The sequence below is a fragment of the Oryctolagus cuniculus genome, chromosome 10, assembly GCF_964237555.1.
Source record: "Oryctolagus cuniculus chromosome 10, mOryCun1.1, whole genome shotgun sequence".
NCBI classification, from domain to species: domain Eukaryota; kingdom Metazoa; phylum Chordata; class Mammalia; order Lagomorpha; family Leporidae; genus Oryctolagus; species Oryctolagus cuniculus.
The window spans coordinates 46,259,911-46,287,487 of NC_091441.1; the positions used below are offsets into that span (position 1 = coordinate 46,259,911).

General features: G+C 38.7%; 1 protein-coding gene across 1 annotated transcript in view; it reads right to left on the reverse strand.

The window, feature by feature from the left end:
• Positions 1 to 5,272: 5,272 nt before the first annotated feature.
• DSG4 (desmoglein 4) overlaps positions 5,273 to 27,577 on the reverse strand; it is a 41,932-nt gene continuing 19,627 nt past the window's right edge. The window contains exons 9-16 of the mRNA XM_002713439.4: positions 22,722 to 22,993; positions 19,711 to 19,850; positions 17,212 to 17,430; positions 14,914 to 15,216; positions 11,513 to 11,652; positions 11,304 to 11,367; positions 10,273 to 10,481; positions 5,273 to 8,700 (exon numbers count right to left, since the gene is read on the reverse strand). Of these exons, the coding sequence (XP_002713485.1) occupies positions 7,933 to 8,700; positions 10,273 to 10,481; positions 11,304 to 11,367; positions 11,513 to 11,652; positions 14,914 to 15,216; positions 17,212 to 17,430; positions 19,711 to 19,850; positions 22,722 to 22,993 (2,115 nt within the window). The 3' untranslated portion in view covers positions 5,273 to 7,932. The remainder of the gene's footprint in view (positions 8,701 to 10,272; positions 10,482 to 11,303; positions 11,368 to 11,512; positions 11,653 to 14,913; positions 15,217 to 17,211; positions 17,431 to 19,710; positions 19,851 to 22,721; positions 22,994 to 27,577) is intronic.

Here is a 27,577-nt window from a genome sequence, read left to right on the forward strand (position 1 = left end):
AACACCTGTGCTGCATTGCTGTTTGTTACTCACTTTTCACCATCACCCACATTTCATATCTTCAAGGACTCTATGTCCAACATTCACTTTCTCTGTAACATTTTTAGCATTCTTTTCTTTTTTAAATTTTTTAAAAAATATTTATTTTATTTACTTGAAAGACAAGGTTACAAAGAGAGCTAGAGACAGTGAGAGGTCTTCCATCCGCTGGTTCACTCCCTAGATGGCCGCAACAGCCGGAACTGCGCCGATCCGAAGCCAAAAGCCAGGAGCTTCTTCCGGGTCTCCCACACAGGTGCAGGGGCCCAAGGACTTGAGCCATCTTCTACTGCTTTTCCAGGCCATAGTAGAGAGCTAGATTGGAAGAGCAGCCGAGACTAGAACCAGCGCCCTATGGGATGCTGGTGCTTCAGGCCAGGGTGTTAACCCGCTGCACCACAGCGCTGGCCCCAGCATTATTTTATTTTCAAAAAGCATGTGAAATCAGTTTTCCACTGCTTCTTTTGAGTACTCTTTCAGCAAAAATTCAACTTCTCCAGAAATGTAATAGTCATCTTGAGTTAAATGCTTGTGACTTCTTGCTAAGGGTGATATTTACATAAACTTTTCAAAAAATCATTCAGAAGGCTGCTATCTAGAGGTAACAGTGCTGAACTGCAGACACTTGCTCTTAGGTGCGTGGGAGACTTTTGACTTTATTCTTCCATTTGAAATTAAGGAGTGCATGCTATGTCCTGGACATTCTACTGATACTGGAGAGAAATGAGAAAAGCATTGTCTTCCTCAAGGAACCCACAGTGTAGCAGGCATAGGGGGAGTATTGTGCTCATCATTGAAAGGAGTAGAGGAGGGTTAGCCATGCCAGCAGGTGTGGCAGTGGAAGAGATGCCAAGAGATGTTCCTGCAGGTGGTAGTACTTGAGAAGAGTGTGGAGGAGGGGAGGAAATAAAAACTAAGTAGATGCCGGGAGTGGAGAGGGTTCCAGAATAAGAAGTAGGGTGGAGTAGAGTGACACAAGCATGGGAAAGCACACCCTCCTCTAGCAACTACAAAGTCCACTTACCTCACTTAAAGTGATAAAAAAATAAACTCAAGGGAATTCGATGCGCAAATATTTTCACTAATGTATAGAATAAGTCAGTGCTGCTGTAGACAATACAACATGGACCTACTCACCTCAGTGGTTACCTGATGGGTCCCCTGGGCCTGGAATGTTGGCTTGTTCCATCCCAAGTCCCCCAGAAGCAAATGCAGTACTAGGTTTCCTGCCTCAATGATGTGGGCATGGGTCTCTGGATCATGATGATCAACAGCACGACTGTCATGAGGATTCATGACAGCTGTCCCAGTGTCATCTCACAAAATCAGACCTAGCCATTGCATGATGCAAAAAAGTTCACTGGTTCTTCATATTCTTTTTTTTTTTTTTTTTTTTTTGACAGGCAGAGTGGACAGTGAGAGAGAGAAACAGAGAGAAAGGTCTTCCTTTTGCCGTTGGTTCACCCTCCACTGGCCGCCGCAGCCGGCACGCTGCGGCCAGCGCACTGCGCTGATCCGAAGGCAGGAGCCAGGTGCTTCTCCTGGTCTCCCATGGGGTGCAGGGCCCAAGCACTTGGACCATCCTCCACTGCCTTCCCGGGCCACAGCAGAGAGCTGGCCTGGAAGAGGGGCAACCGGGACAGAATCCGGCGCCCTGACCGGGACTAGAACCCGGTGTGCTGGCACCGCAAGGCGGAGGATTAGCCTAGTGAGCCGCGGTGCCGGCCCTCATATTCTTAATTAAAGTAAATCCAGTCTCTTGATGAGATTCGAGATTTTCTACCATCTGCCTCTCATGTACCTTTCCAGATTTAAGTCAACATAATTTAGTAAGAGTGAGGCTTTTGGAATGAGATGGTCCTGGGTTTGACATTTAAGCCTGCTACTCACTTAATCTCTGACAGAGAAACAATTTTCTTTTGTTTTTAATGTATTCATCTATGACCTGGTATAAATAATACCTCAGAGAGTTGTTTTGAGAATTTAATAGACATTGTATTTTGAGTATTAGTATAGTAACCGTTATTAAAAATGAGTGATTATATGATAGTTTTATAACTCCTCTTTTGCTTCAGACTTTTTTATTACATGCAATTTGACTACTTAATCTTTGGATACATCCTCTATTTTGGCTTGTATACCTTTGTCATTTCCATCAGACAAAGTTGCTTGGTCTAGGCTACATATTAAAAAATTTTTCTCAATTATTCTTACTAAAATTAATTGTCCTTTCCTTATTTTCTTTAGAATTAGCACCTCTGGTCCAGAAATGAAAGTAATACTATGTTAAATTTAAATCCAGTGTGATCAGGTGGTATTCAATATCTATAATTAGAATGTCTGGAAAATTTTCTAGTGTTTATTAGATTGATTTAATTTAATTTATTGATTTATGTTAATACTGTTATTTCATAACAAGCATCCACAAATAAAATTATATTGAGAGATTCTGCCATTAATAAACAAATGAATTATTGAAAATTTCAATTTGCAAGTGTTCTGCACATAATAAAATATTTTTCTTATCACATTTTTAGTTGAAGAAGTAGAAAACATTATTACATTAAGTAGTAAATTTCAATCAGAAATATCTAGTTCAAAAGAGGATTTTTTAAAAATTTATTTGAAAGAGTTACAGACAGAGAAGGAGAGGCAGAGAGAAAGGTCTTCCATCTGCCAGGTCACTCCCCAAATGGCCACAATGGCCAAGGTTGGGCCAAATAGAATCCAGGAGCCAGGGTTTTTCCAGGTCTCCCATGTGGGTGCAGGGGCCCAAGCACTTGGGCCAGCATCCACTGGTTTCCCAGGCACATTAGCCGGGAAATGGATCAGAAGTGGAGCCCATATGGGATGCCAGCTTCACAGGTGGAGGCTTAACTTGCTATACCACACCATCGGCTCAAGAGGAAATTTTTTTTTAAAGATTTATTTTATTTATTTGAAAGACAGAATTACAGAGAGAGAGAGAGGTAAAGACACAGAGAGGTCTTCCATCCACTGGTTCACTCCCTAATTGGCCACAAGGGCCGGAGCTGGGCCGATCTGAAGCCAGGAGCCAGGAACTAGGAGCCAGGAGCCAGGAGCCAGGAGCCAGGAGCTTCCTCCGGGTCTCCCACATGGGTGCAGGGGCCCAAGGACCTGGGCCATCTTCTACTGCTATCCCAGGCTGTAGCAGAGAGCTGGATGGGAAAAGGAGCAGCTGGGACTAGAATCGGCGCCCATATGGGATGCTGGTGCTTCAGGCCAGGGCTTTAACCCACTGTGCCACAGCACTGTCCCCAAGAGAACATTTCTTAAAAAAGTTTTTTTCTAGAACAAGTCTGTAAGTACTCTGTGTTCTTCCTGCTTTCCTCTCCCTTTGCCTGAGGAGACTTTCTTTCTTTTTTTTTTTTTTTTTCATTTTTTATTAGGTCTAAATAGTTTGTGTATTCACAATTATTTATACTTTAATGCAGATCTATTTTACAGTTGTTTTAAAATTTATTTATTTATTTTTTAACTTTTATTTAATGAATATAAATTTCCAAAGTACAGCTTATGGATTACAATGGCTTCCCCCCCATAACGTCCCTCCCACCCGCAACCCTCCCGTTTCCCACTCCCTCTCCCCTTCCATTCACATCAAGATTCATTTTCAATTCTCTTTATATACAGAAGATCAATTTAGCATACATTAAGTAAAGATTTCAACAGTTTGCTCCCACACAGAAACAGAAAGTGAAAAATACTGTTTGCGTACTAGTTATAGCATTAAATCTCAATGTACAGCACACTAAGGACAGAGATCCTACATGAAGAGTAAGTGCACAGTGACTCCTGTTGTTGACTTAACAAATTCACACTCTTGTTTATGGCCTCAGTAATCAACCTAGGCTCTTGTCATGAGCTGCCAAGGCTATGGAAGCCCCCTGAGTTCACCGACTCTGATCATATTTAGACAAGGCCATGGTCAAAGTGGAAGTTCTCTCCTCCCTTCAGAGAAAGGTACCTCCTTCTTTGATGACCTGTTCTTTCCACTGGGATCTCACTTGTGGAGATCTTTCATTTAGGTTTTTCCCCCCCCCCCCCCAGAGTGTCTTGGCTTTCCATGCCTAAAATACTCTCATGGGCTTTTCAGCCAGATCCGCATGCCTTAAGGGCTGATTCTGAGGCCAGAGTGCTGTTTAAGACATCTGCCATTCTATGGGTCTGCTGTGTATCCCACTTCCCATGTTGGATTGTTCTCTCCCTTTTTATTCTTTCTGAGGCAGACATTTATTCATTCAGTAAAACTATCCGAAGTAATTCTATGAGGCAGGAAATATGACTCAAGTGATGTGGTATTCTAGTTATTTGTTAAATCTCATTTCCTTGGTTTCTAGGTTGGTTTTTAAACCTTAAGATAAATGCTGGGGCTGGCACTGTGGTGTAGTGGGTAAAAGCTGCCGCCTGCAGTTTTGGATCTGTCCAGCTCTGGCCATTGCAGTCATTTGGGGAGTGAACCAGCAGATGGAAGACTCTCTCTCTCTCTCTCTCTCTGTAACTCTGCCTTTTCAATAAATAAATAAATCTTTAAAAGATAATTGCCATATCTTTACTTTCTAGAAAAATCAATAACCCGTAAGCAGTGAAGCAGTATCTTGGTTTATGCTTTCTATATTGTTTGAAATGATGCTTAAAAACACACCAGAAGCTTGAGATGCATGTGAATCACAATGGCCATCTTGGCACAATGGTAGAGTTGCTTCTGCTGATAATGCTGGGAGAGAAAATGATGTGGTTTTGCAGGAAGGCATCCTCAGGCTTTCCTTTTTTGGAAGCACCTTCAAGTCTTTGTATATTGATAAAGAGATAGTCATAGAGGAAGAAAAAGTGCATAGAAAAGCTGTATTCCTTTTTCTTTTTTTAAAGATTTATTATCTTATTTGAAAGTCAAGGTTACAGAAAAGGAGACGTAGAGGCAGAGAGAGAGAGATGTCTTCCTTCTGCTGGTTCACTCCCCAAATGGCCACAATGGCCTTTCAGGAGCCAGGAGCTGCATCTGGGTCTCCCATGTGGTTACAGGGGCCCAAGGACTTGGTTCACCCTCTGCTGCCTTCCCAGACGCATTATCAGGGAGTTGGATTGGAAATGGAGCAGTCAGGACTTGAACTGGTGTCCATATGGGATATGTGCACTATAGGAAGTGAGTTTACCCCGCTGAGCCACAGCGCTTTTACCTGCTAAGCCACAGCACTGGCCTCAGTTGTCTTCCTTTTTTTTTTAATATTTATGTTATTTATTTGAAAGACAGAGTTACAGAAAGAGCAGAGATAGAGAGAGAGGTCTTCCATTTACTGCTCCACTCCCCAAATGGCTACAATGTTTGGAGTTGGGTTGATCCAAAGCCAGGAGCCAGGAACTTCTTCCAGGTCCCCAACATGGGTGCAGAGACCCAAGCACTTGAGCCATCTTCCATTGCTTTCCCAGGCACATTTGCAAGAAGCTGGATTGGAAGCAGAGCAGCTGGGACTTGAACCAGTGCCCACATGGGATGCTGGTGCTGCAGGCCAAAGCTTTAACCTGCTGTGCCACAGTGTCAGTCCCTTGTCTTTATTTTTACAAGTGGTATCACCTCCTTTTAGAATTTCAATCTCTTAGTTAAGTACTTAATACTGTTTTATTCTCCATATCACAAATCTCAGTGTTTTCAGTTTTGGCCCCATGCTTTACATTAATTATTAACCTATTATTTCATAATGCTTAGAATTATTGGCCCAATAGAATGTGAATTTTAAGAGAGAAATGTCCACGTAGGGATGTGCTACAGAATTGAGTGTATACACCATGCTATGTGTCTGATTGTTGACTGTTAAAATGATCGTGCATCTTGGCTATCCCATGGATTTCATCAAGTTACAGAGTGGTGAAATGTAGTAGAAAGTTTGATGAGAATAGTTAAAGAATGGTTATAATAGTTGACAATACACATAGTTTGGAAAATATTAGAGAATATGTAAGTAATCATCCAACATTGCAATGTTCTAATCCTATTGCTTTTAAAAAGATATAGTTTTGCTTCCAATTAGAATATAGCAAAGACTTTATCACTGGCCAGGACATCTGAGTAATGAGTTCAATGTTTTGTATCACTTCTGGTTAAATAACTTGTTGTAGCTGTTTAACCTCTGTATTTCTAGATCTCTTGTCTATTAAATAAGGGAACTGGCAGATTATGAGAAACACCTCAAATTCTACAATAGTTTTATTCATAAAGGAACAAAAATTATGCAGGAATTGCTACAATCATTTCTTTCCAAAAGGAATAAGCTTATTTCATTTACACGACTTCTAGTCACATTAAAGTCACTACAACATAGTTTACATATTTTACAGAATTAAACTACCTTGATTGAATCTTTTTGTTAAGCCAGCTTTGTGTCTGCTAAAATCAAGCAAACTTTGCATGTGTTTTTGTTGCATTCATTCAAAATAAATACCAGCATTAGAAATAGAAACATAAGTTTGCAGTGGACTTAAATATTTTGTTAGTTACTTTTGGTCAGAACTCAAAAACCATATCCCAGAGTTCTAAGTCTGGACATGAATTAGAAACTCCATGAATACAGAAAATTGTTTTCACCTATAGATTCACAGAGGAAAGAAAGAAGAGCACTTAACGCCTAATATTCTCTAAGTGAATACTGTTTACTATCTGAACAACTTCAGAAATGCTTTCGGAGAATTTTGATTGTCAAAATTCTCTGTGATTCAGGTCAATGAAGCTGATTAAACCCATTTCACCTATTTTTTTTCTGACACAATTAGCAAAAGTAGGGGAAAAATTCTCTGTAAGGGGGACAAACAGTGATACTTCTTAAGCTTTATTTCTACAAGAGGTTGTCATAGTTCCTTTCGTACTATTTTTAATTCATCTACAGTTAATGATATATACCCAATAAAGTGCAACAAAAATTCATAAATATATTTCCTTTTGAGGAACCATTTCCAGTGATACATTCAGTTTAGTAAATTATTATTTTAAACAATCCCTGTTGCTTAATATTAACTTTCTTGAGAAATTGAAGAGACAAATGACTTCAGACATCTATTGACAGATACTCCACATCCCTTTTCCGTTTCTTTTCATTTATTTACATTTCATTCATTATTTTCTAAATTAAAGGTTGTAAGAGAAATATTTCTCTATGGCGTGATCTCCACACCAGACACCATCCTAGGCTCTAGCTTCTGCCGCCATGGCTGGAAGCCAGGTGACCCCATGGCCCAACTACCGGAGTCAGCTCTACCTCCACCGTAATGGGATTCGCTGATCCTACTTCCCTGCCCACCCCCTGACAAAGGTTTAAGAGGACCTGTTTCTGAACACATGGCTCTCTCTCTCTCTCCCTCTCTCTCTCTCTCTGTGTTTCCTGATCTCTCTCTCTTTTGATCTCTTATGCTCTCTTCATCTCTCTCTTTTCCCTCTTTGCCCCTTCCCTCCAGTCTATTGGGTTTCCCCCAATAAACTCTTTCCCTTAAAAAAAAAAGAAGTATTTCTTTAAGGAAAGACATAGCTGGTAGATGCAGACAAAACTTTTTTTTTTTTTTTTTACTTTCAAGAACAAGAGCATCTTGGTTTATGCAACTCTTTCTACAAGTCTAGAGACCTGTAGGAATTGCCAAGTGAATTATGTGCGATTTATAAGATATTAAAGGATACAAAACATTTTCTTCAAGTTTTTTGAGCATTACTTAAAACCTCAATCTAAAGTGCTTAGCATATTTACCCACAAAATGAGCAACATTGAACTTAGAATAGTTGAACAAGGTTGACTGCTAGAATGTCAATTATAGTACATTATACATCTTTGAGTGATTTATCAATGATTATAAGGTACAAGGTCTTAATACAGAATATTGACCATAAAGCACTTACTGTTGGGAGTAATGTATGTTACTGTAGCGTGTTACTCTGTGTCGCGATGTCATTGGAGATGTGGAGCCAAGGGTTTGGCTAATGTGAATGTCTGGACTCACCACTCGTGTCACTTGAATTTCTGGCCCTACCAAAATACTGCCACTCATTACAGGTCTCATACAATCCTCAGCCACGCTATTACTGCTCACATCGGTCACACCAGGACTAGATAATACCCTCTCAGCATAGTACACATTGTGTGTGTTGGCTAACTCAGCAGGTACGCAGATATTCCCTTGGACATCATACACAGGTGCCATTACTGTTTCAGTTACTACCACGTTGGGTGCAAGCTGAGGATCAAAGACAATTGTAGTGGGTTGTACACATGGATCAGCAGTAGTGTAAGTCTCAGTCACTATGATGTCCCCGTGAATCACGGGTTCAGATGCTGCCATTTCTGCTTGGAATTCAGCCTCTGAGAGACTCATTCCTGAAGATTCATTAACAAAATAATTTGGTCCAAGCAAAGGAAGGTCAGTACTGATAGGTATGCAGGCCTGATGGGAAGGAAAGGGTTCAATTTCTGTATCTAAGCAGATCTCAGCAAGAGTCCTAAATTTTGGATCTAAGGTTTCTATGTAGCTTTCATCTAAGTCATCCACAATCCAACTGCAACAACCAATAGAGCCTACAGGAGAGCCTACTCCTTCATGGTCATAAATGAGCAAGCAGTCATTTGCAGGCCGACCTTCATCTTCATCCGCATAGGCATATGCTTTCTAAAATTAGAGGAAAAACAGAACATTAGAAGTTCCTTTTCTGTTAAAATAATTAAAGAAGAATAAAAGCAACGCTTCAGAGACTTCTGATTAAAGATTCTGTGCAATCAACTTTTAGACCAGAGTGAATCATGATACATAGAATTAGAAGAATAAATGGAATTTCTCTTCTTTGAAAGCCAGTAAATGGGAATGTCTACATTTTGTTCAGAATCTGCATCAAAGTTAATACTTAAGTCTTTTGGAATTATACTCTTTTGTTTCTGAGGTGACCCAGAAATAACACAATGTATTTAGTGATGTTCAAAATATTTATTGAAGGAGAGAGCAACTTGGAATCAAAGCAGGGGTAAAGATAAAAGTATCGCTAAGCTTCACAAGCTGTGCCAGAAAGTTCAGTGAGGTTTTTTGTGGCACGTGCAAAGGCAGCCGTTGCAGTTGGTTTTAACAGAAGGATGGCACTAAGAGCTTATTTACCATGATTTTCAAATCATTGTTTTGAAGAGAGACCTTTAAAGTAAAACAGTGAGTAGCAGCCCAACATGTAGAACAGGTGAAAGTAGACTCCCCCTGATTGAAGGGGTTGGTGGTTGGCAGGGGGTTGTGCTCAGAGCCCTGGAAGCAGTCTTCCTTTTTCTCTCACCTGCTATGACCCAGGAAGGGGTTGGTCCTTGGAACCCCCTAGGGCCTGAATAGCACCATTGGAAATCACTGAATATAGTCTGACCCCTTCCTTCCTTATTTTTAAATAAACTAAAGGCCCAGAGAGGGAACATTGGCATACCCAAGACTCAGAGAGTTGTAGAATAAAAATTAATCCAGTTGTCCCTTTGATACCGCATAATACATAATGCTACTTTCTCTCTGGTCTGTACCAGACTCTAAATTCTATTAGTAATTAAGCAAAGTAAACTTACTAAATAGGAATTCACAAAAGTTCCTCTTCATGCCACTCTATTGGGCCAACCTAGTGCCTCCATGGCATTCTTTTTTGAAAGACATAGACCCATGGTCCATTTTGTTAGCGGGGTCACTTAGCAGATGAGCAACAGGACCGACAATAGGAGACCTATTGTCAGAAACTTGTGATAATGCTGTGTTCCTGAGTTTTAACCCCCTACACTCCTAGTTTTGTCTTTTAATTTATTGTTTCTCCTTTCTATTGGAAGTACCTGGAGAGTATGAAAGACCTCAAAAAGAGAGGATGTGAATGTACATTTTTCCCCCTTGATCAGCATTTTCCTGCTTTGCTGGTGCTATGGGAAACAAAGTAAGAATTCAGAAGGAACAGAAGACAGAAAAATGAAAGAAGGGATGTGGAAAATGCTGAGAGAGGCTAGCCTTTTGACAGCATTAAAATGTGTGGTAGCAATTGAAAATGAAATACTACTGCAAATTGGCATTATGCATTTTAAGGAGAAGGGAACTATTTTAAACTCAAAATTGGGATAGGGTGGAGAATGAAATATATTTCAGAAGATGCTTACTGCCATTTCCCCTAGTATTTCCATCATAATTATGATATTCTGTTTAGAGACTCTTTTACATGTGATCGTGTGTAAGGAGAATTACCTCTGTGAAGTAGCTGTCCAGAAAAGCCATGTTCACGCCAGTGTCTGCATATTCCCGCAGAGTTCCCATGGTGGAGCTCCTTTTCCTTGTGGTGCCCACTGCCCCTCCAGCCACCAGGCCAGCAGCTGTCCCAAGACCTGTATTGAGTTCCACTCCTGATACTCCCCCTTCAACTGTTCCTCCACCTGCATAGGTGTTGTTGTAAATCTCTGAAAAGAGAGGGCATTCTCACAACACCGCTTGAATTGAATTGCCTTCCTCGCCAGCAGCACCCCACCACCCCCTCCCCATAGCAGAGTGCATTCTGGGAAACTGGGAAAGGACAATCATCATAAAATATTCCCATGCTTGCTCTAGAATCGGGCAGCTGCTCAACGTGGTTCAATCATTTCATACTCAGTATTTTGTGTGTGGGTCTGCTGAGTCGGGAAAGTATAAGACACTGATGGGGCCAAAGCATTGTGAATGTAAGAAAAGTTTTGTAGTATTTAGTAAGAAGAATTAATTTGCTACTCTTCTTGATGTTCTTGAAAACTGGCTTATATTGTAAGTAGCTGGCTACAGTTGCCAGGCACTATTCTCATGTGTGTGTGGTGGTGTGTGTATACATATAATATTTACTTAATATGTGTCTATATGTATGTATACTCATTTATTCCTTACCACAACACTTTGAATTAGTTGTTCAAACTCAATTTGAAACAATTTTTATGATAAGGATACAGGCCCAGAAAGGTTAGGTGTCTTGCCTAAGGACTTATTACAACTAGTGTTTGGCTGATCTGAGAATAAACCCAAGTATTGTGTTTCCAGAGTTTTCCCTTTTCATGATTGCATTGTTTCAATGCCTGTAGTTTAAGACAGAAAACTCAAATAACCATATCAAGCATGTTACTTTTCCTCTGATCATGCTCTCATCCTGGGCTATGACAGGTGTGGTCCCCATCTGTAGGGTACTTTTACATGAGGTTGGTCTGGCTGAATAAGTTTGTAGGTTTTAAACTGAAAAGTAGATTTTGGTGTTGACTGACCAGAAGAATCAATGCGATCCTGGGTGTTAGAGGCTGTCATGGGAACACATATATTTGACACATCCTGGAAAGAGAAAGAAAACATGTAAAATAAACACTTTGTGTTAAAACATTTTAAATTAGTATTGCTTCACTTTTGCGTGTTAGTGTCAAGTAGGCTCAATTCCCACTGACTCTCCAGCTTCTCTGGCAAGCAACGGTCTACTCACCCTGTCCTCGGGATGCGCCCCTTCTATTCTCCAAGACTGCATCACGCCTTCTCCTCCCTCCGGCACAGGAGCAAACTGCGTCCCCAGCCCTCCCGGCTGCCTTCGTTTGCAGCAACACATAAGCAGCAAGAGCGGTGAACCTGTCCCAGTGACAGGGAAGAATGAATACATATTGCATGGTTTGGGAAGTCGTTGAATGTGTCATTTTTGGTGACATTATATTTCAAATCAAAGGGAAAAAGACAAGTGTAAAAACATAAATTTTTTTTTCCCTGAAGATCTTGCTTACATAGCCAGGTTTATAGATACAAACCCACCAAATCATGTAGAACTCTACAGCTCTAAGGGAGGAAGTTTGAGATCACGGAAGTCAAGTTCATCACTGACAGATTAGAAAAATAAAGTCCAATTCTCACTAGTGGTAGATCCAGCATTCAAATTTGATTTTCCAATTCCTGGTCTCTCATGTACATGCATGTGAATCTGTATATGTGTATGTTATAGATTTATGTAGAGATATAACTATTTCCATATGTTATCTATATTTCTAAGCCTGTGTATATAAATATATGCATGCATAAATAGAAATATAGATCTTTATCTCCATGTGCAGGTGTACATGTATGGGTATATGGATATGTATATGAATACACATAGACCATCTCACACCCACATATACACCCATTTATACAAATACACATATACAATATACACATATGTAAGTAAATACATCTATATACATAATATACATACATGTAAGTAAATATATCTTCAACATATATTATTAAGAGGATTTGCTATAAGATTAATTATAGAACCTAGAGAGAGAATCCCCTATTATGCTTACACTAAAAATAAAGCAATTGGACATCATCCACTAAATTTAACTAAACTATTTACATTTATTATTTTAAGGCTTGCCCACAAAATGGAAAATTAAAGATTTCACAACATTTCAACTATCCAAATATTTCTGGTAACAGGAAAATTTCCATTAAATATCCTAAAAATTACCTCAGCTCTATAATTTAGATCATAAATAGTGACATGTTTGAAGTTTTCTAACATTTTAGAATAAAATCAATTTAATTCTTTGGGTCCACTCTAGTTGTTTTTTATACTTTCCTAATTCCCTAGCACAGCATGCCTTTCACTGAATGAGTTAATTAAAGGTACAAAAGAGAGTATCTAAGGTGATAAAACAAGTCTCTTAGTGATTTCATTAAAACAGTTAATTTGGCAATTTTGGCATCTGTACCATGAGCAGTGGAAGGTCAAATTTGATATTTCCAGAGAGTCTTCTGGGAAAGAACTCAAACAAGAATGGCAGCTTCTGGTGTGGTACAGCTGCTCCAACTGTGCTATGTTTTTGGGAACTTAGATGTGGGCTGGATCATGTAACACTGTGGTCATGAACTCCAGATAACAAAGATACTATATAATAATTAAAATGAAAGGCTTTTAGTACATACCAAAGAGAATCACTGTCAGTATAATCTCATTTGGAGCAGAGATAACACAAAAAGTCTTGATTGGTATCTCTTATGGTATATAAGGCTTGGGTCAAGACCCCTCCCACTCAGCATTATACTTTCCCTGTCCCTCAAAATAAACCATGGACTTCTCCATTAAAAATGAGCCCAGAGAGGCATTCTTCTCCTATTCTACGATCAGTGTAACAACTCTTGTGTTTTCTTTCTGTGGGTCAAGAAGAGTGATGGAATTCTTAGCTCTAAAAATGCAGCTGATACTGCTTCTGCCGAAACATATACTTTTATTCTTTTTTTAGTTGACATATAAGAATGATATGTTGATACCGAGTTTTCAATCTGGAACTACATATTAGGTTCATGGAGGGCTTAAATGTGCTGATGCTTGGGTCTCACCTTGCACAGGGCTCTTGAATGAGTAATTTTTAAAAGATCTCTGAGTGATTCCTATGTACAGTTAGGATTAGAAGCCACTGACTTAAAGGTCACCCCACATCTCCACTCAGTTGCTCTTGAATCATGATGTGGGAAAATGTCTGTACCATCATTTCATGAATCAGCTATGAGTTTTGCATAACTTTGAAAACTCACAAATTATTTTAAGAAAGAAACCTTCTCAGCAGCCAGTTTTTTTTGTACCTTGAAATGATGAAGTCATAATTTGTGTTCATATATATTAACAATGTCGTTTAATTCTTCTTAGTTTTAGAACTCAGTGTTTGAGCTTTATGAAATCTAACTATTGCGAAGGCAACCTGAAAGGTATTACTGTCATCTGAGGATCTTTTTAAAAAAAGATACAGTGAAAGGAGGATCCTGTCTTGAGACTTGCTTGGGGACCTTGCCATTCCTGTGCCCACTGTCTTCAGATGTTCATCCAAAGCCTGGAAGCTAATTTTCTCTTCTAGATTCTTCTGCTTCCTACTACAGCAACATGTGTAGGTCACCTGAGCTCCAATTCCTCACTGACTTCTCACTGTTTGTGGAGTGAAACCCAGAACATCTGGGGTATCATGGACGTTTCTCCACACTGGCTCCCAGCTTACCTCTCAGCCTCTCTGCTTCCTCAGAGTGCTATACTCCTCCACAGCTTTTCTCTGTTTGTGCTGTTCCTTTGTCCTAGACTGTCTTTTGGATTCCTCCCCATCCCATTTTATTTCTGAGAAAATCCTTAGCATCCCAGGCCCAGGTCTATGTCTACTTTCTTCAGAAAGAGTTTCCTAACCTCCCTACTTAGACTTAATTGCTCTGCCTCTTTACTCTTATTTTTTTAAAAAAGATTTATTTGTTTATGGTGAAAGAGATAGAGAGAGAAGGTGAGAGAGATAGAGAGAGAGAGGGACAGAGAGAAGTCTTCCATCTGCTGGTTCTCCCTCAAGATGGCTGCCAGGATAGGACCAGGCCAAAGCCAGGAGCCAGGAGCCAGGAGATTCATCTAGGTTTCACACATGTGTACCAGGGGCCCAAGTACTTGGACCATCTTCTGCTGCTTTTCCCAAGCCATTAGCAGAGGGCTAGATTGGAAATGGAGCAGCCTGGACTTGAACCGGTGCCTATATGGGAAGCTAGTGACGCAGGCAGTAGCTCTACCAGTAATACCACAAGACTGGCTCTATGCCTCTCTACTCGTAAAATACTTAATAAATTGTCCATTATAGGATTTATTTAATGCTTTTCTATATTATACTCACTGATGTGCATGCGTTTCCCATGTTTAGTTGTCTCACTACCCCTAGAGACTCTCATCATTATTGAATAGGTACATTCCTTTACCAGTCCCATTGTTTATTTTCAAGGTCACTCAACAATTGCAAAAACACCAAAAAGAAATAGCCAAATGATCTGAGCCATCCCAGTGAGCCTGGTGACAGTCCTGTTTTGAAGAGAAGAATGATTTAATACAGTACTCACACAGCAGTAGTAAGGCGCCCACAGCCATCATGCCAATTCCCGCTGGTCCCATACCAACGTTGGAAGCCCCTATCCGGTCATCAGAGTCAGACCCATCCATATCGTTGGTGACTAAGCTGATGTCCTCAGTGTAGATGCCTGTGGTGCTAGAGAGCACACACAGGTTGTCATCACAATCGCAGGCCTGCAACTGTATGTACTGCGGCAATTCACACGCTCGGTTAAAGCTGTCCTTAACCAGGATTGGGATTTGGAAAGGTCCTGGAGATAAAAACTGCTCAGTGGTAAGGATCGCAGAGGTACCTCAAAGGAAGAGAGGGAACAAAATAAGCTAAAATCCCCGAGGGTAGCACTTTGTAATATCTAAGCTAACGTAAAACTTGATTTTTTCATGCTTGCAGACACACAGCACCTTGTCCTTTTTATACTATGTGATGCTACTTTGTTCTTTTGAAAATTCATAATTAGTTATTCAGTACTACTTCCTGCAGGATTGTTGTTTCTACAAGGCCAGTGGGGACCCTGGTGTTTATTCCTAGAGCAAGAGTTCTTGACAAATAATGTATGATAAAGAAATATTTGTTCAAAGAAACAATAACATAGAAATCAAAGAAAATATTGAAAGTCTTCTATGTAGGATTATAGTTTACAAAGTATCCTCCATAGGAATCATTTATCTCTTATTCAAAATCTTGTCCCTTCAAATAAAATTATTCTGGTAATTAATATTCTTCTAATTCTTATCTCTGCCATTACTTCTGGATTTTTTATGGAAAAATATTGCTTAAAACTTTGATTGGAATTTGTTTATCAACCCAAAAAAGATCCAGAGATGATTCAATTTACACCTAAACCATGATTAACCCATAAAACTAGTTTTTATGGCTTATTACTTTCAGTCAGTTGAATGAAAAACTAGTTATATCTACCAAAATCTAGCCTGTGTACAAAATAATAATTGGAAAGGCAATGTTACAGCATGTTAGACGAAACTCATTCTGTTTTTCACCATTCATGTTGAAACAGGGTTCTAGGAGTATTGTGTCCAGTGTTGTTATATATTTTTACTAACAAATCTATAATATCATTTGAGGGTCTCTGCTAAACTCCTTGTAGAGTTCATTTCCTTACATTTTTACTGGTGACATCTAGGATCCGTGTGAGGGAACAGATAGTCAGCAATTATCATATAACAATGAGATATTCAGATTTATAGAAGGTAGATTCAGAGTTGTCTTGATTTTAATTGAATTGCTATAATGTACTTAGCTTTTTAATATATCAAAGTGGTTGTGTTGAAAAGAGTTAAAATATTTGGCAGGAAAAACCAGTAATTGGTAATATTTTCACAGTATTATTTTAGACTTTCTCCATTCTATCAACAGAAAAGCATGGAGGCCTAAGAGCAGTGGAAAGTATTTCCTCCCAGCTTGAACCCTCCACTCCAGTACTCCCAAGATGTCCTTCTCATTGTCCCAAATGCATATTGAATTAGGAGCTATTTCAGGCCAAATGGAATCCTCTCATACCATTTCATTTTCTATTACACATTTAACATTTTAGGGAAAGGAACCCAAGCTGGATAAAATATTGTTTCCTGGTTTTTTCTTTTTTAAAAATCAATGTCAGGTGTTTATTTTTTTGTAGCTACGGCCAGTACACAACATATTATTTTAAGATCTTGGGATCTGTTTTTCTCTTTATGTTCCTTGGTTTATGGATTCCTTTGTATCTAAGTATTCCCCCTTTTTTCCAAATGGTTGTATGGAACCACATATTAGAAGTAGTTTGCTACTCCTTTAATATTGGGAAATTTGAATTTAATTTTTTACCCTTACAAATAAGTATAAACCAGTAACACTTGATAGAAACAATTTTGTTGATCCTATGAGCTACTGAGTAGAAAATGTGTAAATGTGTCAACAGGATACCTGAAGTTCAGGGTCATTTATGTGATTTGCCTGAAAATTTTCAGAACAGGGAATTGGGACATTGCTAACCCTTGAGTCAGCCAAGGGTTCTGTTTATTTTAAAACAAGTCAAATACAGGCTTAGTATTCCTCTACATAAAATGATAAAGTGGTAATTATATACTACTATTTGTAATTGCTGTATTTATAGAACATTCTGATTTATTTTAGTTTGAACCTTTTTCAAATCTAATTACATATATGAAAGTTTTTCATTTAATATGAAGACATTAAACTAAAAAATAGAAAATATTAAATGATTTGACTAATTACTTGGCAACTGCTTTGCTTTGGACTTGAAGTGCGAGCAAGGATACGTCCTACTTACCATTTATTGATCTGATATCCCACAAGTCAGCTGTTCCTGGCGGCTCATCAACAACACAGAAGGTGAAGGGCGAACCGTAAGAATGATCCCTAACGTAAATGATGACCGATGCAGAAGTGGTGCAGACGTATCTGCTTTCCGGAAAAATTACAGGGCAGTAATCATTGACATCAGGAATCTCGATGCATATGGTTCCTGTAGCAGTTTTCCCAGAACCATCTGAAAGGTTAAGCACCATGGCATTGGGATAAGTGACGTCAGGGAGAAAACTCTTTCTCTATATCCCATGGAGACGCCATGGCATATAGGAACAGCAGCAACGACTCCAAGGTGTGAGGTTTCTGCACATGTCAGTGTTACACTGAATGCTCTGTTCCATTCACACTGCTTCTTTGAGTTCTTAGAGTTTATTCCTAACTTGGGACTCATGAGCATTCTGTTCACTCCTCCTTCATTCTAAGCCCTACTTCTCCTCATCTGGAAAACTGAATGCCTGTTCTCAGAAAAGGTTTACTACTTTCTCTTCCCACACTGTCCCTAGAAAGGAAACCCCCAGACCAGTTTACAGCCTCTCATTCGGGAAGCTTGCTGAACCCCCGTGGTTGTGGAAATAACTATAGCTAAAATTAAGTGATCACTTGCATTTAAAAAGATTCTATCAATTTAAATTCCATCCCTAGATGGCACTTCCCTCTGTAATAACACTTCTGAAAATAAAAAGAGAAATCTATTAGATTTTTTCCACTTAACCCATTTGAAACAAATTTCTGATTTGTGTAATTTATTAGAAAGGGGAGAAGACTAAGAATTAGTAGTTCAGAATTTTAGTTCACTTTTCTACTCTGTGCTCTGTTATAGTGAATAAATTTTTTTTTTAAACCTTGCAAGGAGGTTTAGTTTTCTCATTTGTGAATTAGAATATTATCATCTCTAGGGTACTTTACTGGATCATTTCTGAGAAGTTAATAAACTTATTTTAAAAATATTTCCTGTTTGCCCAGGTGGTGGAGTCACTAGGCTAATTGAATGATAACTGAGAGCTTCTCCATGTTCTACATGATTTTGTGCAGTTTGTTCTTATACCCTGTCTGTCATTGCATTTTCTAGACTCCTAAGTCTCTTTAACTTAGTCCCTCATTACAGAGACATCAGATTACCTCACAGATCGTTGTACTGCCATTCTCTGATCCCTTCTAGCTTTTGTCTTGCCTCATGATGTGGCAAACACAGCTCAATCTCTAGCTTACAGCATGCATACCCCACTGGAGTTTGCGGTCTGTAGCGCTCTGCCTCTGCCCCTAGTGACTTTGGTCGCTGGAACAACAGAGCCATTTGGAGGTGATCAAACACCTGAACCTGGTTTTTAGTCTTATTTTGCTAACACTTTTGATAACACTTTTGTCTCTTTATTCACCTTGAATGATTAATTTTTTACTCCAGTTTTTGAAAATTTTCACACATGACCATATAATATGCAAAGATAGAGTGCTATCAACGTGGTTAGATTGAATTTTAGAAACAGACCTTCCAAAACACTGATGATAAATATGACAATATAACTGACCCAGATGTTAAAAGTGATTCTGCTAGATGAATGCAGGAGTGTATGGACCGAATTGTTCATGCTTTATTCTTCCTTTCAGATATTACCCTGGTCACATATCTTTCTCTGTATTTGACAACTCTAATGGTCAGATACAAATGGAATGAAAACCTACAGTATGTACGTTGCACGAGGCATGCATCTGGAGCACTTGTCTTTCTCCTTCTTTCCTGGTTATTGACCTTTCTCTGTTTTGTCCTGTAGCAGCTGGTTTCCTAGGCACTGCTACAGAGAATCATTAACTATTGATAAATAAACAAATTCCTGTTGCCATTTACCAAGAGGAATGAGTAATACATTTTCTCAAGTGAAAAGCAGCTGAACTACAAATTAATTCAATGCACTTGTGCCTACAACTTTTGATTTTGGGTCTTATATTTGAAATAATTGTGTTTCTTGGTCCACAGAATTTTGTTAACATGTCTAGTGAAACAAAACACAGGCCTCTCAATGTAGCTCAGATTTAGTGCCTGTAAAATAACTGTTGGGGATACTGCACCCCACCTCCAGTTGATCCCAAAGTGAATTTTGTGCACAGCTTCAGCCCTTATTGGGTAGACATTTCTAACGTGTTCTGCAAGTGGTTTTAGCCTAACTCAAGAGAAGCAGTCATAAACAGAGACTGAATTTTATTTATTCCTATTTTTAGTTTTATGTTTTTTTTCTGTAAATCACATAATATTCTTTATTTGGAATTAGGTAATTTCAGTCATGATTTGAGTATAAATTATAATTAGAAGAGTAAATGAATTCATTTCTCTGTCAAGGTGTTTAGTACTTTCCATAAGAATTACATATATCACAAAATAACTCAAATGTCAGCATTACAGTAAGGTTTATAATACTTAATATAATAGTATTAATATTATTAAGAGATTAAAAATACATTTTCTTACCATCTATAGCCAGGACCTCTGCTGTGTATATCCCATTGGTAATATATTTTGACTTCTTATCAAATTCCCTGGAAAACTGTATCTCACCAGTCCTTGAATCAATTTTTAACCAGTTGCCTGCATCGTGCCCTATGATATACCTGTTTTTGAATAAATAACTTTGTAATCATAAAAGTTAATACTTTTAAGTCATATAGAAAGCTACAATGTGATAAATTTATGTGTTTTGTTTTAAAGATTTATTTATTTATTTGAAAGACAGAGTTATATAGAGAGAGGGAGTGACAAGACAGAGAATGATCTTCCATCCACTGGTTCACTTCCCAAATGGCCACAATGGCCGGAGCTAGGCCAGGCTGAAGCCAGGAGGCAGGAGCTTCCTCTGGGACTCCCACATGGGTGCAGGGGCCCAAGCACTTGGGGCATTTTTTGCTGCTTTCCCAGGCCATTAGCAGGGAGCTGGATTGGAAGTGGAGCAGTGAGGACTCGAATCGGAAATCATATGGGATGCTGGCGCAGCAGGCGGCGGCTTAACCTGCTATGCCACAGTGCTGGTCCCTACGTGTTATATTTTTCTACTTTATAGTGATAACCATCTTTGTTTCTAATCGGTATATATCCAGCAAAACTCCAGTATTAAGTATGTTCATGCACAGGGTCCATTCTTCTGGGGGAGGGAATGTGAGGAAACAGATGGACTAGTAGGCAGTTAGGTCAGCCCCGTCAGCATAAGGGACAGGGAAGTCTGTTTAAGTTGGTACAAAATGCTTGCTTCCCCCAAAAAAGCTACCTTTAGCAAGATGAAAGTGTCCACCCACTCCCTTGGAGTTTCCAGTTTTATACTGAGAAGAGCAAGGAAGCAGGAATTCCGCCCTTTTGAGTTTTCACTTTATCTTGAAAACAGAAAGATGGCACGGATCCTACCCTTCTGATATTTGTTTGTTTGTTTTATCACCAGCAAGCTAGACCGGACAGGCAGGATTACAAATCTGGCCTTTGGATGGGTTTTGTCCCCGCCCTCCAACTGATTGTGAGCTGCTGTTCTTTTTTTTTTTTCCCCAAAAATCATGCTTAAATGATTGGACTGTCACGGTTTCTCGGCTCTGCCTCTCTTGGAGCCCCACTCCTGACTGCTGCAACAGGTTTCTGTCTTAAATAAATCTTACTTTGCTCAAAAAAAAAAAAAAAATCATTCTTACTCTTTTAGCTATTGGTATGATTGTTAAAAAATGTATGAGTTTCTCTCGGGTAAATTTATTAAATCATAATAAAATAACATACCCTTTGTTTTCAAAAACAAACATCGGTTTTCATTTGACATTGACAAATGTATGTTTAAGCCACATTGGTTTCAGAGTCCCTCATTGTTGGCCTTGCAGGTACTATCCTCTAACTTGTCTCTCTGTTATAGATAATGCATTCAACCTACTCGCTCTGGTTGGAACTAGGTTTCCTTCTCTTTACCAGGCAAAATTTCAGTCCTCTGTTTATCTGATATCCTTTATTTATCTACCTTATACTAACAGACTTACTGTTTTCTGTAGAGTTTGTCAACTTGTTTTCTGATTCAATAATTAACTGTTAAACATCAGAGTAATGTATAAGTGGATAGACTTTGTATATTCCAAAAAATATGGGGGGGTGGGGGCAGGCAGAGAAAGGAAGAGAGAAGGAAAATAGAGAAGACCTATATATTTCCATGCAGCTATTTTCTAAATATCTGATATAGTTCTTTTTTTTTTTTTTTTTTTTAAAGATTTATTGGGCTGGTGCCATGGCTCAATAAGCTAATCCTCTGCCTTGCAGTGCCGGCACACCAGGTTCTAGTCCCGGTCAGGGTGCTGGATTCTGTCCCGGTTGCTCCTCATCCTGTCCAGTTCTCTGCTGTGGCCTGGGAGTGCAGTGGAGGATGGCCCAAGTCCTTGGGCCCTGCACCCGCATGGGAGACCAGGAGAAGCACCTGGCTCCCAGCTTTGGATCAGCGTGGTGCGCCGGCCGCAGCGCACCGGCCACAGCGGCCATTGGAGGGTGAACCAACGGTAAAAGGAAGACCTGTCTCCTCTCTGTCTCTCTCTCTCTCACTTTCCACTCTGCCTGTCAAAAATAAAAAAAAAAATTATGTATTTACTTGAATGTCTGAATTACAGAGAGGCAAAGAGGTCTTCCATCTGCTGGCTCACTCCCCAGATGGCCACGATGGCCGGAGCTGGGCAGATCTAAAACTATGAGCTAGCAGCTTTTCCTGGGTCTCCCACATGGATGCAGGGAGTGCCCAGGGACGTGGGCCCTCTTCTACTGCTTTCCCAGACCACAGCAGAGAGCTAGTTGGGAAGTGGAGTAGCCGGGGCTCGAACTGGCACCCATATGGGATGCCAGCATTGCAGGCGGTGGCTTTACTTGCTACGCTTCTGCGCTGGCCCCCTGTTACAGTTCTAATTCACTAACAATCTACATATCTAGGGCCCCTAATACCTGTTTTTCTGTTTCTCTTGTTCTGATTGTTTTTACATTTATCAAATTTCTGAAACACCGTTGTTTTAAATTCCTCCATTGCTTTTTCTTCTCAAGTTAAGCACAGGGTTGATTATTCCCAGAGTCACAGATAACACAGGTTTAAAGGAAAAAAGCAATGACTCATTTTTTTTTATTACATCTTATTGTATCCAATATAGCTTAATCAGTCTGGGGCCAAGATAGTGCAATTGGTCACAAAAGATCAAAGAGATTCACAGGATCATTAAGTGGCTTTTGATCTGACAGTTGTTCCCTGGACACAATACTCTTATAACCAACTGGAGCCCTGACAGCTTCTAAAGCACTATTAAAATTCTAAGAGATTTCAAATGCTGTAACAGTCTTCTAAAACAAACAAGCAAGCAAGCAAAGAAAGAAAGAAACAAAGCAAAACAGAACTCCAGAAGTATTACAGCCTACATAGACTAGCATGTACTACATCAATTAACACTGGCCAGAACCAGGCCACACTGATGTGAACAAAGTCTTTGCAGTACCTGACATTTGTAGCAGGATTTCCTGTGTCCAGGTCTATGGCTGTATATGTGCCAAGCACATAGTTCGATAAGGAATCTCCAGTTTTTGCTTCCCGCACACTGAAAGTCATAGAACTTGGATGAAATATGGGTCCTTCTCTCACATTAACAACCTGAATTCTCACAGGGGTTGACTGCATTCGAAATTGAGAAGCCACTGAGTGGTGAAAATCAGCTTGGTTTTTAACTCCAATACTAAGATGAACATTAGGTGCTTGTTCGTAATCCAGCATCTAAAACAGAAAAGAAAAGAAAAAAGAAAAAACTCCAAAACTGTTTCATACAGTGAAAAGCCATGGTAAACAAATCACACAGTGGAATAAAGTTTAGGAGTTTTGCGATTCACGTTGCAAATTGAAAAAATTTTACTTACTACTGCATTAGGTATTTTTGACATATTATTAATTTTACCTTTTGGCATAATCAGGTACATAGGTCTTTTGAGCCTGTGACTTTAAATTGCAATCGAATTTTGGAGTTTTGAACTTCTTACATGAAATCCATTAAGTGAAAATTTATACTTTCTTCCAAATAAAGTGGTTATGAAAAATAAAAATTATGATGAAATAAGAAATGTTCACAACTTTTGAATGAATAAAAGAATGGAATTCAGAAATTCAGACTCCTTTGCAGAATTCACATCTGAGAATCCTTGAAAGTTAAATCAGCAGAATGAAGGATGATACATATGATGTAACTGAACATGTAATTATATTTTAAATGATGCAACCAATTCTGAAGAGATAATGGTTAGTGTAGTCTGCCCTAAACTATCATTTAATTATACTGGGTCTGGTGGACAAGAAGACTGTCTTGTGCGCCTATTCACATATTCATACTCTAAGAAAAGACACTTTGGGAATGGGTTTACTGGGTAAAAGATGAATAGAATTTTCGATACAGTGATTGATGTGGTGACATGAAAAGTCACAACTGAAGAAGCTGCATAAAAGAGAGCTCTGGGCAATGTTTGTTCAAAAGTGCTCCGGAAGCTGACGCTAGCAGCCCTTGCAAGGTTTTTGCTAACAGCAGAAGTCAGGAAATCGCTGCCATCAGCAAAACCCTGTGACAAATCTCAACTTCCCAGGGAAATTTCATGACCTCATAGATGTTTCCTTAGGTTTTTACTGTGAAATTTATTATGATGAGCTGATAGAAATATTTCCAGGAATCCACTAGTGTTCTTGTTTGGAGGTTGCTCAGCATGTCCCACTTGAATTTCATCTTAAACTAAACCCTGGAGATTTGGGATTTTGATGCCTTTATACATGTTTTTATAGATGTTCCCATAATACCTCCTCCTTATACGAATAAGTCCATATCATGCCACACACAAAGCTGAATATGAGGAGTTTTCAATTAGAAGAGATTCTTCTTTTACAGCTCAACTTTTACGTTCTAGAATTCCATTCTTCAAAGAAATGAAAAATGTAAGAACTTTTATCATCATAGAGGAATGCCTTGGGTTTTTTTGTTGTTGTTGTTGTTGTTTACACACAAAAGGTACTTTCGTTTGAAAAAATAGTTCCCTATCTATGGAACATATTGTGATGACAATATATTAAAGTGTCCAAAGTTATGTCAATTATAGAGATTTATAGATCTGAGGATAGTGAATTGATTGAAAATTTCATTTAGCAGGGGAGATTACAAAAGAGAAACAGGAAAATCTGAAAGTGGCTCATTCATTCTTTACAAATGGGAGACATTTATCAAGGATTTTCTGGTTGTGTCCAAAAATTATGGGTTGGCAAAGAGCAGTAAAAACCTTTGGAGCCTCTTCTTAGAGTGAAAGGAAAGCCTGGGAAAACTCAAACTCTGCAGGGTAAGGCACAGTTGTAGAATAATGACTTAGAAGGCTATGCAGGTATACATCAGAGCAGGTAGGGCCTGGTCTGCAGTGATCTGGGGCAAGACTCAGGGTGAAGGTGGCCCCTCCAGAAGCCAATCTGGCTTATGGTTTTCGCTTCAGTAAATTTCAATATAGGAGCTCAGCTGTGGGATTCTCACATCCAGTACTTTGTCTAATTTACCAGGACACTGCTGATTTGGAGAGGGGGGTGTGCTGATTCATTTGAGAACCAAGTATGAAAGAGAGAGAAGATTAGAAGTCTCCAGTGCAAAGGAATATGCGAGACTAATTTTTTTTTTTTTAATGGCGGAGGACAGAGGAAAGGAAACAGTCAGATATCTGCTAGGTGTTTGTATTCTGCGTTTCCAGAAGGGGCATTTTAGGTTACAAATGTGTCTGGAAGAGACCAGCAGGGTACACAGATCTGGGAAGGAGTTTATAGATGTGAACAGACTTGGAGGGAAAGTCTCAGGGAGCTAGTTCTTTCCTAAAACCTGTTCTACTGGTCTCCGATTATATGGTGAGCTATGGAGGTACAGTTAAATATAGCTTGGAGATCAGAGAGATCTGATTGGGTCTTTGTCAATTGCCGCCTGGGTGAGTTCCACAAAGATGGTTTCTTCTTTGTTTCTCTTTCTGTAAAAAAGGAATCACTACATTTTCTCCTCAGAATTGGGAGGCTTAGATGACATAATATGTGTAGAGCTTCTATATGTACAATATTTTGTTCAGTGATTGCTTAATAAGGATTAATTAGAATTATTATTAAACTAGAGGACCAACATTTCTTTGTTAGAATTCTAGCTGAGTAACATTTTCTTTCCTCTTCCTGTTGATGTGAATATGTAGTTATATACATGCATTCATACTGATTCTTAGTATTCCCAAGCACATTTATCCGTGAGTACCACAGCAAGGGTGTGATCAACAGAGAGATTTTCTTCTGTTAAATTTAAAATTCCTTGGGATTAAGACCATGTCTCATTCACCTTCTTATCTGTAGCACATAGCAATTCTCAATACATTTTTGTTGAACTGCATCATTTGTAACATCCTCAGACTAAAAAAGAGGTTATATGACGCTTAGTTAAGAGCCCATTACTAAGGGATCTGTTTCTGCAAGGGTAAGTGGTGACTTGAATGAAAGTGGAGAGCGTCACTTCAGTGATCTCATTCATTCCAAATGTATTTGAAATATGTAGCTAACCACCAGTTGTTGAAAACGCCAAATTCCAGGAAAATTATCCATCTTTCTAAAATAGAAGTACTTTGGCTATGTAATAGCACACACACTAAGGCTCTTAATTTTATTTTAACTAGTCTTCCACATCATTTTGGTATTTTTAAAGCATTGTTTCTCTAAAAAGACTTGTAAAGTTATTAACCAGGGAAAATAGTAAAGATTTTTTTCAACATAGCATCTAATACCATTTTGGCCAATTTTTTCATGCAGTAATTTTTTTTCATGATTGCCCAGTAGTTTTTTTTGGAAAATGAAGTAAGTATACTTTTGAAGCCTTTTATCTATCACAGAAGACACATTGCATAAGTCAAATAATACATTGCCTGCAGTGAGGTACACTTTCTTTTTCATGTTTACCGTTCTATGTAGAAATTATGAATTGTGAAATCAGGTTCAGGGACTACCATTTGAATGAAATCCAAACCATTAATTTCAAGTTAATGTCATCATCAACAGTGCCCACAAAAGGTTTGGGGGTCTCTAATACCTTCTGGACACTGGGACATGTGCTAGGAATAGAAAGATATTTGGTTTGTGAAGTCCCTAATATTAATTGAGTAGTTTGGGAGACAAATCAGAAGAAAAGAACAGCTATATATCATAAAATAATTTGCAAAGTCAGGGACTAAGATGGTAAGAACACAGCTAAGAATTGCCTGACATGTATAGATCTTGATTTTTAACAAGGATGTCGGGTTGAACAAAATTCTAATACCCGGAAAAGAAACTTGACTAAATATTCAGAATTTGCTTGGTAACAGGTGACCTGTTGTTCTTTTGTCCCCATCCATGTTGTATTTGGCAGTGACTCTGACATTTCTTCATTTCCAGTTTTTTTTGTCATTTTCTTACATCAGATTCTTAGAACCTCAGTACTTGATTGATATAATTATTTTCAAAATATCAATCTTTCCAGAATTGAGCTCATAGTGTTTTTGTTACTTTTAAAAGCACCCAAAAGCTTTTCCTGATCTATAAGTGATGGTTGAAAAACTTTTTGGTTTAGGGCCAGGTAGTAAGAATTTTAGGCTTTGGTAGTCATATACAGTTTCTGTTTCAAGTATTCAGCTCAGTCATTGGAATGTGGAAGCAGTCAAAGGAAGTATGTAAATGAATAAATGTGGCTATGTCCCAGCAAACTTTATTTGCAAAACAGAAGAATAGATCAGATTGGTCTGTGGGCCATGGTGTGCTGACCTTTTGTCCAAAGCGATGTTTCTCAAACTTAAAAGCTATGGGGGATTCTTTAAGATTTTTGTATCTTACGGAATTGTGAAGATGTGTGTTTATTTGAATTATAATCTTAAAAAGTATGTAGTTTCCATAAGTTTGGTGATGATCTCATAAATTAGTAAACCATTTCAGGGTACATGGTTGTGCTTTGGTGGTAAAGTAGTAACACTTTGAAAATTGCTCCAGTCATTGGAGAAAAGAAAGGGAGAAATACTCAATGAATAAATCACATGTTTGCACCAGGTAAAGGGTAAATGCTTTAGTAATAAAATACCTGAAAGAATTTCACAATAACTTTAACAGGAAAAAGTAGTAACAGAATTAACTGATTACATTCACATTGCATACTAAATATATATGTGTTTGACAGTGTCTGTTTCCCTGGCTATAAGTGTTGTTTATGTTAGTAATGAATTCCTGTGAGAAAAAGATAATTTTCCTTTTTTCATTCATGATCATTTGAATTCTATTGGCTTGTATGGGCTTCTA